A 12052-nucleotide genomic window follows, 5' to 3' on the forward strand; every position below is an offset into this window, starting at 1 on the left:
AGTATGAAAACATTCACCATCGCTCAATGCAACAATACAATGGAGCCATCAAGCACACCCTTCCACCAGCCACCATATCGCAGTACATGAACCCAGGGATTGGGCTGTGCTGTAGATGCAGCACAGATGCATTGTGGGTAATGTAGGCAGCACGGGTTGGTGGTCTGCAAACCAGCTGCTCCTCTCCTTCTCATCTCCCTCTCCTGATGAAATATGCAGAGGGTTTCCTGTGCTTCAGACCTGATCTTTCCCTGATCACCTTGTCCGCACTCTGGTGGAAACCTGCAAGGCAAACCGATTCCTTTGTTCCCTGGCTTGCAAACAGACTTTAAGAGGTATGTTTGCAAGCCACCCATTAAAACAGACTTTAAGAGGTGAGGTATGGGTGCCACCCATTAAAACAGACTTTAAGAGGTGAGGTATGGGTGCCACCCATTAAAACAGACTTTAAGAGGTGAGGTATGGGTACCACCCATTAAAACAGACTTTAAGATTTGAGGTATGGGTACCACTCATTTAACCAGACTTTAAGTGTTAAGGTATATGGGTACCACTCATTTAACCAGACTTTAAGTGTTAAGGTATGGGTGCCACCACATTTAACCAGACTTTAAGGGGTAAGGTGTGTGTGGTGGTGGGTGCCTCACCACCATCAGGTGTCCGTTCTTGTCCTTGTACACGAGGGGCTCCGGGCCCGTGGTGAAGTCCACCGCTCCCTGCTTCCCCGACTGGATTTCAATCGTGATGCTGCGTAGCAAAGCGAACCGATTTAATAAAACATTAATGACAGACACCCGGTAATGGCTGCAGGCGTCCTCTGAAATCCACCCCACTCACCTGCCCTTCACTACTTGGAAGGCATTTTGTTTGTTGGCCAGCATGCTGAGTTTGGTCAGGAACTCAAAGAGGTGGTCACACTGGAACACCAGATCCCCCTGAAACAGCGCAGCCGACACACTTAGAGGCCCTGGCTTCAGGATGAGTCACAAGCTAGCTCAGGGACCCAGGTCAAACATGAAATGAACCATGAAACAGAAGAGTTGATAGTTGAAAATGGATTTGATAATCTGTTCATAGATGCAGAACATGAATGCATCACTGTATTCATAAAACAAACGTGTCGTGTTGACATGGCTTCTAGAGGAGCTCCAGGAATACCTTCTGCTTGGCGTCTTCACAGGTGATGTGCAGCACGACGATGTCATCAGTGAGGTTGCTGACCGAGATTCCTGAAACGAAGCAGAGTGGAACCGTCACTCATGTATAACAGCTACGAATTACTAAAATGATCTGAAACCGTCTGGCCACATCTCAGGGGGCGTGGAGCCGGACCTTTCAGAGACGTGTAGAGGACCCTCTGCTTGATCTTGGCCTCCTCCACCAGGTAGGCGGCACTGGTGGTCAGGAGGATCTGCCGCGGCCGCGGCTTGAAGCCCTTCCTGTCGTACTTCACCACCGGCACGCTGTACTGGAGAGAGAACACAGCCGTCCCCTTAGCCCTCCCCCTCGGCCTCATCAGACGCACTCTGACAGACGTCCTACCTTTACACGCTCGTTACGAATCATCTGCAGGACTTTCGGGTTGATGTCGGCTTCACCTGAAATACGACGCGGTCTGCGATGAGTGGAGGTTGACCAAATGGCCGTTCACTGAACTGAGCTTCTTCTGGCGCTACTCACCGATCCTGGTGTCCAGGAACGACCGAGTGATGCTCTGCGGATAACTGTCCTTCTTGCCCTTGAAGATAGCACTGGTAACCACCTTCATCTGCAGCTGAGAACATAAAGGACGGATCATTGAACCCACTACGGGTTCACTCGTATCGTCGTCACCAATATAGTGATTAACGATATTAATAAGCCCTTTTATATTGAAGACACAGAACAGGACAAACAGTACAGCTCTAACTGAAACCTCACTCCAGATAACTGAATGCTCTCCATAACCCAGTCCGTCTGTGGCCCTGAGGGTTAGGGTTAGGGGGGGCAGCAGAGCAACACCCCCCCAGAGCAGGGGCAGGTGGCTCTCCTCTGACGTGGGAGCTGGGTTCGGTCTTCACCTGTCCTTTCTTCTGCTGGGAGATCCCTCTCACGTACTTCCTCACCATGAGCCGATAGTAGACTTTGCGCAGCAACTCCGAGGCCTAAACATGAGCAGATATCAGAGGGGGGCCCCTGACTGGAGTGTTCCCCACAGCGCGGGCCCCTGACTGGAGTGTACCCCACAGCGCGGTGCCTGAGCCGGGTCCAGGGCCTACCTCCTGGCACACCGACGGTGGGGTGAGCCAGGTGGTCTTATCCAGGACCGTTTGGGGCAGCTTGAGCTTGAGGCGGTTCAGGTAGCTCTGTCTCACGAAGGCCAGGTATTCTGAGTTGTCCGTGGACCTGGCGTCACCTCTATTGATAAAACCGTTGATGAATCTGAGCGGGAAGAGGAGAGGGTTTGAGAACACCAGAGGGACAGTTGGACCGTCTCACCTGTGATTCCACTCGTTCTCGTTCCTCCTTACTTCTTAATGACCTTCACCGCCCAATCCCGTCTCTCCACCTCCTTCCTGGCCTGAGCTGCCTTCCAGGCCACGTCCATCTGGAATGCTTTGGTCCGCAATAAACAACATGCATTAGAACCTCACCTCCTGTCCCCACATGCCGACCTGTGACCTACGGGGGTGGCAGCGTTCACCGTTTTCCTTCCTCTTCTTCAGCTCTCCTTTGGCCTTGTAGCCTCGGTATTTGCCCTGGAGCTTTGTGGCTGCAACGCCACAGAGTTGTGTTAAAGATACCACAACACCTTTAATAATCACGACAACAACAACCACAACACATCTTTCTCTCACCTAGCTCATGCTTACACCTTTCGAAGGCGTCCTCCGTGGCGTACAGAGTCTTGGGATGACGGATGAAGATCTTGGTTCTGTAGAGAGGAGGGACAGCGACGTTATCTCCGCCTGAACCCTCCTTTAAACGTGAAGGTTAAAGGGCAGGCCATTCGTTTTACAAGCATCTTTTGGCACACGTGTTTGAAATTCTCTTTACACCCGACAGCAATCTATCAATCAAATGCTCTGAAGAAAAGCTAAAACATCTGGTGTCTCTGGCTGCCTTTCAAATACATCGGACTGGTTTCTCTGAATGGCTTGCCCTAGCTTTAAGAGTCAGGTTAAGGTAAGGCTGAGGGGAGCAGCTCTCTCACCGTCCCCTTAGCTTTAGGAGTCAGGTTAAGGTAAGGCTGAGGGGACCAGCTCTCTCACCGTCCCATCTTGTACTCGTAGGGCATGTAGCCCAGGTGTTGGACCAGCACCTGCACGCCGTCCATGGGCAGCCCCAACCAGTGAGGCCAGGTGGCCGGACACAGGGCCTTGTACCTGGGGGAGACGTCACAGCACACCGTGGGTATAGAGGACCCCCTGTCCCCTGTTGGGGGACGGTCGCCTCTAACACAACCCTGCCGTCGCTCGGGTCAAGCCCATTTGGTTTGTATTGCCCTTAATCCCAGTTGGCCTCAAAGGGCCTCACAGCCCCCCCCCCTTGACCCCCTGACCCTCAGCCCTCTGAACGGTGAAGGAGAACTCCCCGAACCCTGAGGAAGGAACCATGATGAGGCAGAAGAGGGGTCCGTCCTTCCAGGGTTAGGAGGGTCTATCCAGAGTACCCCCAGTGTGGGGCTTTATGTTTGGATGGGATTCACCTCTCCTACTCTGACCCTCCCCTGGTGTTGTGCTTCTTTTGTGGGGAGACATGAGCCAAAAGCTGCATGATGAGGAGACCCGTCTTCCTCACTAAATTGTGAGTATTTGCACCCAATTTGCACCCTTTTAATGTTCGTGCTTACATTGACTAATTGAACGCACATACATTATTTATGTTCATTTAATTTGTGTTCTCCTACCTTAGTTAGCGGTGCTGCTAACTAGGGGAGCGGTTGGTGGTTCATGTTAGCGCTCCCTTAGTTAGCGGTGCCGCTAACGGTGCATGCGGTTGGTGGTTCATGTTAGTGCTACCTTAGTTAGCGGTGCTGCTAACTAAGGTAGCGGTCGGCGGTTCATGTTAGCACTACCTCTGTAGGAAGACTTCGTAGCGCCGGCGGTAAGCGAAGCCGGCCCGCCGAACCCTCAGGTGCTCCATCAGACCCAGGTACTTCACCTGGTGGCGGACCAGCGCCTCGTCCAGCACGCCTGGGGGGGGGGGGGGGGGGGGTTGCGTGTGTGTGTGCGTGTGATGAAAATAAAGGAAACATTGATACATTAGTACCATGAGACATTGCTGCTCTCGGGACTGTAGCCTAAGTCTGTCCATCCGGATCTGAGGGTCGTGGGTTGGAGTCGTAGCCTGACGAGTCAGACGACCCTGATCTACAGTCTGACGACCGTCTGGGTAAACAGGGCGGGTCACTTTCCTTCCATTCGAATATCTTTGGACCAAGTCTTTAAAGGTCTCAGCAGCATGTAGGAATACACTTACTGACCCTCTGAAGGCTTACCCCGGCCTTCAGCTCTGAGTTCTGTCCCAGGAGCTGAGTGGTCAGTGTGGTCTCCCCAGAGGTTCTGCTAAACCGAGCAGAACCCAGTAGAACCAAGCAGAACCCAGTAGAACCCAGTAGAACCAAGTTGAACCCAGTAGAACCCAGAAGAACCCAGTAGATCCCAGTAGAACCCAGTAGAACCCAGTGGACCGGATGTTTCCACGTTACCTGGCTTCTTGGACTCGTTGGATTTGAGGCAGCGGACGTACCAGGCGTCCTTAGCCAGGAGGCTCTCGGTCAGCTTCAGGAGGCTGCTCTTGAACTGGGTGGCCACCTGCACACTCATGCACACACACGTGCACACACGCAGGCGTACGCACACGCACATACACACACACGCACACGCACGCAAATGCACATGCAAGCAGGCGCAACCACACGCATTCATACACACACGTGCACACACACATGCACACACGCACTTGCACTCAGACACACACACACACACACACACACACACAAACCCACACTGAGGTTCATGATCCCTTACAGCCCACCTGTCAGATGCATGATGAGCCCTGAGTGACTGGGGGGGGGGGGGGGGGGGGGTGTTTCAGTTACTGATTGTTGAATAATTGAGGTGTAAAGAGGAGGTCTGCAGCGCGGTACGCTGGAGGACCCACCGTCTCCGGCCTGCGGCGGCTGTCTGCGTCTGCGTTGCAGAACACCTCCCTGACGATGGCGTTCTTCGACTGGCCCATCAGCTGCCCCAAACACAAACAACAGCAGACATGAAACATCTACACGTGCACGGGTGTTCCCCTCTCTCCTCGGCGCGGCGACACCCTTAAGGAGAGCCAGCCGGGTCAGATCTTCAGCGACTCCCTCTTGTATAATTCACTGAGTCGCCGGCGGGGTGAATAATTCAGGGTGTCACTGAAAGGAATCCCCTGTCGAGGTGCATTCCTGAGCTCACGTGGCGCGGCGGTAGGAGACAGCGGACTCACGTCCTTGATGTTCTTGTACAGCAGGTCGTTGTTCTTGTCCAGGAACCCTGGGAGCAGAGGTCAGAGCATATCTCATGTCAGGCCTGGTGCTGCGTGGTTGGACATACGTCTAATGAGACTGCAACCATAATGTAGACACTGTTTATACATACAGTATGTTTCTTTGTTTTTGCACCGTCATTTCTGATACTCATATTGTGTACATAGACATTTGTATCTCTCCTACCCACAATGCAGTAGGTATCTCTCTCTGTATGTTGTTGTGACGGTCTCTCTCTCTCTCTCTGTATGTTGTTGTGACGGTCTCTCTCTCTCTCTCTCTCTCTCTCTCTCTCTCTGTATGTTGCTGTGACGGTCTCTCTCTCTCTCTCTGTATGTTGCTGTGACGGTCTCTCTCTCTCTCTCTCTGTATGTTGTTGTGACGGCCTCTCTCTCTCTCTGTATGTTGTTGTGACGGTCTCTCTCTCTCTCTCTCTCTGTATGTTGCTGTGACGGTCTCTCTCTCTCTCTCTCTGTATGTTGCTGTGACGGTCTCTCTCTCTCTCTCTCTGTATGTTGTTGTGACGGTCTCTCTCTCTCTCTGTATGTTGCTGTGACGGTCTCTCTCTCTCTCTCTGTATGTTTTTGTTACGGCCTCTCTCTCTCTGTATGTTGTTGTGACGGTCTCTCTCTCTCTCTCTCTGTATGTTGCTGTGACGGTCTCTCTCTCTCTCTCTCTCTCTCTCTCTCTCTCTGTATGTTGTTGTGACGGTCTCTCTCTCTCTCTCTGTATGTTTTTGTTACGGCCTCTCTCTCTCTGTATGTTGTTGTGCGGTCTCTCTCTCTCTCTCTCTGTATGTTGAGTGTGACGGTCTCTCTCTCCCTGTATGTTGTTGTGATGGTCTCTCTCTCTCTGTATGTTGAGTGTGACGGTCTCTCTCTCTCTCTCTGTATGTTGAGTGTGACGGTCTCTCTCTCTCTCTGTATTTTGAGTGTGACGGTCTCTCTCTCCCTGTATGTTGTTGTGATGGTCTCACTCTCTCTGTATGTTGAGTGTGACGGTCTCTCTTACCCACGACGCAGTAGGTGACCTCCCCGGCGTAGTGCAGCAGGCGGAAGTCTCCCCGGTCGAGGGTCTTCCGGGTCGTGATGTCGGCCAGCCGGTGCCTGGGGGGCAGCAGGAGCAGACGGACTGGGTGAGGCTTGGGACCCCTGGGTCTAGACCGCTGGGTCCAGACCCCTCGGTCCAGAGTCCCAGGTCCAGACCCGGGGGTTAGACCCCTGGGCCAGAGAGCCAGCAGGCCTGCAGAGGGCTGGCATCGACACCAGCATGGAGAGAACGCTGACAACACTCTGGCACAATGTTCTAAAAGCATATTTATTTTATTTTATTTGTATCATATTTTATTTTATTTGATATCTTGTGTGTTTGTGTTTATTTTAGTGATAACCTTTGTGTTTGCGTTTTGTATCTTGTTTGATTTGCCCTTTCCTCCATGCTGTTGTACACCCTCATTAACATGGTGTCTGTTCTAGAAAGAACCTATGTTATGGAAGTCTGGTGGAGCTCCACTCACGTGACGAAGTGGGGGTGGTCTCCCATCTTCTCCTCCAGTCTCTCCAGGAAGGTCAGGTCTGTAGCGTCGCCCGGTCGGAGGCACTCCTCGTCCTGAACACAACGTACCATCGACCGTACCATCACCCGTACCATCGACCATACCATCAGCCGTACCATCGACCGTACCATCACCCGTAGCATCGACCATACCATCAGCCGTACCGTCAGCCGTACCGTCAGCCGTACCGTCAGCCGTACCGTCAACCGTACCATCAACCGTACCATCAGCCATACCGTTGACCGTACCATCAGCCGTACCATCAGCCGTACCATCAACCGTACCATCGGCCGTACCATCGGCCGTACCATCGGCCGTACCATCGGCCCTACCATCACCCGTACCATCAGCCGTACCATCAGCCGTACCATCAGCCGTACCATCAGCCCTACCATCACCCGTACCATCACCCGTACCATCGGCCGTACCATCGGCCGTACCATCGACCGTACCATTGACCGTACCATCAGCCGTACCATCAGCCGTACCATCACCTGTCCTCTAGAGCACCAATGTGTGCACTGGTGTATACATGGTGTCCAGGTGCTTTACCACACATCCCCCAGTCCTCCCAGTCCTCACCAGTATGGAGATGATGCCTCTGTGTCTCTCCTCCACCAGGTCACAAATGATCTTGTTGTTGAAGAACTGGACGGCCTCCCACTGGACACAGACATGGAGTCAGACCAGTACAGAGACATGGAGTCAGACCAGTATCAGACCAGTACAGAGACATGGAGTCAGCCCAGTATCAGACCAGTACAGACACTTGGAGAGAGTACTTGGTATTGTGGACCATGAATACTTGATATTGGATTTAGATTTGGATCTGGATTTAGATGTGGACTTAGATCTGGAGGCCAGGTTCACCTCGATGCCCTCGGCCTCGTACTCCTCCTGCTCAGACTTGAGTGTGAGCTGGATGAAGAGCTGCTGCAGCTTCTCATTGCAGTAGTTTATACAGAACTGTTCGAAACTGAGAGGAGAGCAGAGTCACAGCAGACCGGCCTCTCCACCAATCACAGCACCTCCTCTTAGAAAGCTCACAAAAGATAAGAATCAAGTAATCCCACACAACACAAGCTTCTAGTGTGCGTGGAAGTGGAATGATTCAAGAATTAAAATAAATATATTACTTAAATATATTACTAACTAATAAATAAAGGACCTACCTATTTACATAGAACACCTCAAACCCATATATGTCCAATAATCCTATAACCATCTTCATTGTGTCGTCCTGTCAGAGAAAATACAAACAAAGACAAACTCGTATTATAACCGAAACGTACTCAGTTAAAACGTGTCCTTCCTCCTCCTCACCTTGTTCTCCATGGACTCGTTGATCTGCCGGACCAACCAGGTGAAGGTGCGACCGTACATGGCCTTGGCCAGGGCGTCCCTCACGTAGATAGCGTGGTCGATGTTAAACGGGCTTAGAACCTTCACCGGGACAGCAGAACACGGATCTTAACGTGTGTAAAATGTTACAATTTGATCTTTATTTCGATTTGATTCTCTGGGAGGGAAGGCTGCATGCTAATCGTACCGATTTGGTTTTAACTCCTTATCCCTCCTAATCATTGCTCATGATTACCTGATCCTGCTGGGCTCTGATCTTCCGATAGGTGAGACCCTCCTGCAGGGTCTGTGCGTTCACCCCCAGCAGCTGCAGGGCGAGAAAGGTTTGGTTCACAAAGGAGAGTTCCTGCAGCCTCACAGCGATGGTACCAGACAGATGGACCTGGAGGTCCGAGGGCTTACCGTGGAGACCCAGCGCAGCTCAGTGTTGTTGTCCAGGCTGGCGTTCCCTCGGCTGTCCGGGTCAAACTCCACGTTCCCTAGGTGAAGGACGCTCGCGACCACTCCAAACAAGTCCTGGAACATCACGAGGAACACCTTAACATCTCAAAGGGTTCACGAGGAACCGTCTGGCTCAAGGGGGAGCTATGATGGATTATGTGGTGTGTTGTGCTTCTGTGTGTGCAGTCATTACTGTCTGTAGTTAGTTGAATAACACAAAAGATACTTCGGTAGTGTGAAGGAAGTAGGATGTGTTTTATGTGATTTACAGGTACAGGTGCATATAGGTGATGATATCGTAGAAGGTACAGTAGAACATAACATGGGAGTGTTAGATAGGGTTCTTCGTCGACGGTAAATAAACATACCGTCCGGTCACTCTCGCTGACCTCTATGACCTTCAGGGCATTCTTCACCGTCTTCCAGTCATTCTTGTCGTTGATGGAGGACATAATGGCACATTCACCCTTTCACAGAACGAACACCAAGACATGGTACACATTATGGTCAATAAATAGACTGCATTTATAAAGCGCTTTTGTAACCAATGATGGCCAAAACCTGCAAGACAGCAGCCAGCTGCCCGCGAGCAGTTAGGGTGAGGTGCCTTGCTCAGGGACACCTCAACACTCTGGGAGGAGCCAGGGATCGAACCAGCAACCTGCTACCACTACTCTATTACTATATATACTACTACTCTTCACACCTGATGGACATGAGGGCCCCTGAATCACTGGGACCTGAGTGAACCAAACCAAACGTCCGGTCACACTTACCTGCGTGAGATAGTTGTAGTACAGGCAGTCTCTCTCAAGACCAAGTTGGTGCAGAAGGTCTTCCTCCCCGCCCTCCACCAGCTGGTAGAAGATGTGGAAGTTCCTCTCTCCATGGTTCTGATGCACCACCCGGGACTTCTCCAGTAGGTAGTTGAGGATGTGTCCGCCCAGCGCCTCTCCCTGTGATTGGAGCACAACTCAGCAGCTTACCAATCAAGAGCTGCACTGCTGGGGAGGGGCGAGGCTGACTTTAGAAAGGCCTTTGATCAACGATACCTACTGCAACTGTCCTCCCTCCCCTCTCTCTTTACAGGGGGGGAGCACCTCAACAAGAAGGTGCTCCCCCCCCCCCTCTCCGTACAGAGGGGCCACCTCAACATGGAGGTTCTCCTGCCCCCTCCCTCCGTACAGAGGGGCCACCTCAACATGGAGGGTCTCCTGCCCACCTCGCTGTTGAACTGGATGTCCATGTACTTCCCAAAGCGACTGGAGTTGTCGTTCTTCAGAGTCTTGGCGTTGCCGAAGGCCTGTGGGGAGGTTCAGGAGACAGAGAGGGAGATCAGAGCACGAGGATGGTATGATACTGTACAGCATGACGTATGACAGGATGTGGTGACCAATGATATGATGTATTGTATATTGCGTGACACGTAATGATATTACATCACATGACATGATACGATATGACAACGTATGCCATCAAATCTTTTCCCTGATATCGTTTGTTCAGAGTTCACCTAGACTCTGCACACAACATATGACATCACATCCTGATCCTGTGTCACCCGGCTGAGCGGACCTCCAGGACGGGGTTGGACATGAGCATCTTGTCCCTGACGGAGGTGAGCAGGTCGGTCTCGGGGGAGCACGCGGCGTAGTACTGCAGGATCTTCTTGGAGGCCTCCGTCTTCCCCGCGCCACTCTCCCCGGAGATCAGGATGAAGTGGTTGTTGAGCTCCAGCATCATGGCGTGGTACACCGTGTCCGCCAGGGCGAAGCTGGGGGGCGGGGGGGCGGGGGGGGGGGCACATGGGGACAGGGGGGTCACATGGGGACAGGGGGGTCACATGGGGACAGGGGGGGTCACATGGGGACAGGGGGGGTCACATGGTACGGTGGACCGCAGGGCTCATTCAGAGCTCAGCTTTGCTTGGAGAACGAGCGCAGTGAGACTAAAGACATGCTGTTGACTCACCACGATAAGGTAACGCTTTACTAATCCCAGGCACATAGCTGTTATTATGTAGGAGTTATATATTATGTAAGAGTAATATGGTTTACACAGCTGCTCACATGTGTGGGGGCAGTTCGAAGAAGTTGACCCCCATGTAAAGATCCATCTGGTTGGAGTTGTAAATGTCGAGGTCCTTGTAGGGGTTCACCGACACGACCAGGGCGCCGATGTAGGTCTGGAGAACCCGAAGATACAGACAAACACGGGAGACGCTTGGACAAGACGTACATCTCAGTGGGCCTCATTGACTTGCGTTGAGGCCGGAGTGAGAGGACGTTCTAGATGAAATCGCCGGGCAGAATGCGCTGGGGGTACCCAGCCTATTGGATTGGTGCTGCACTGTGAATGTGTCACTGACGCCATCACATGCGTCTGCAGGGGGTTTGATGGAAGTGTGTTCTGTGTGACTTACTGTAGGATCTTCTCTGCATAGTGCAGAGGCCTGTACTGTACGCAGGTTCCACTCACTAAACAGAGCTTTATTAGTAACCCAGACGTGAGTGTGACCACGCTGGTCTCCTCCGTCCAGACTCACGTAGATGAGGTCCTTATCGAAGCGCTTCTTCAGGTTCTCCATGAAGGCCGTCTCCGTGGTCTCGTCCAGGAGAACGAAGTCCTGGATGCCAACCTTATCCCGGGCGACCAGCGCCCCCTCCATGTTCAGTAGTCCCTGGAAAACAGTCAGGAAACAGTCAGGAAACGGTCAGGAACCAATCAGGAACCAGTTAGGAAACAGTCAGGAAACAGTCAGGAAGCAGACAGGAACCAGTTAGGAAACAGTCAGGAACCATTCAGGAACCAGTTAGGAACCAGACGGGATCCAGTCAGGAACCAGTCAGTCAGGCAGCAGTCAGTCAGGAACCAGTCAGGAACCAGTTAGGAAACAGTCAGGAACCAATCAGGAACCAGACAGGAACCAGTTAGGAAACAGTCAGGAACCAGTCAGGAAGCAGACAGGAACCAGTTAGGAAACAGTCAGGAACCAGTCAGGAACTAGACAGGAACCATTCAGGAACCAGTTAGGAACCAGACGGGATCCAGTCAGTCAGGCAGCAGTCAGTCAGTCAGGAACCAGTCAGGAACCAGTTAGGAAACAGTCAGGAACCAATCAGGAACCAGACAGGAACCAGTTAGGAAACAGTCAGGAACCAGTCAGGAAGCAGACAGGAACCAGT

At 52.1% G+C, this 12052-nt stretch overlaps 1 protein-coding gene across 1 annotated transcript; it reads right to left on the minus strand.

The window, feature by feature from the left end:
* Positions 1-62: 62 nt before the first annotated feature.
* myo1ha (myosin IHa) lies at positions 63-11541 on the minus strand. Its single transcript, XM_030370167.1, has 31 exons — positions 11413-11541; positions 10937-11052; positions 10443-10641; positions 10090-10170; positions 9644-9823; positions 9236-9334; positions 8829-8942; positions 8662-8733; positions 8388-8507; positions 8237-8304; positions 7935-8040; positions 7647-7727; positions 7026-7117; positions 6521-6615; positions 5470-5516; positions 5146-5226; positions 4691-4796; positions 4058-4175; positions 3252-3365; positions 2838-2914; positions 2684-2752; positions 2511-2595; positions 2259-2421; positions 2061-2144; positions 1681-1774; positions 1543-1598; positions 1333-1468; positions 1159-1229; positions 838-935; positions 648-747; positions 63-282 (listed from the first exon to the last, which is right to left on the minus strand). Exons 1-31 carry the CDS (start codon positions 11533-11535, stop codon positions 256-258), a joined length of 3072 nt encoding a protein of 1023 aa, XP_030226027.1. The 5' UTR covers positions 11536-11541; the 3' UTR covers positions 63-255.
* Positions 11542-12052: the final 511 nt, after the last annotated feature.

Source organism: Gadus morhua, chromosome 11, assembly GCF_902167405.1.
Source record: "Gadus morhua chromosome 11, gadMor3.0, whole genome shotgun sequence".
NCBI lineage: Eukaryota > Metazoa > Chordata > Actinopteri > Gadiformes > Gadidae > Gadus > Gadus morhua.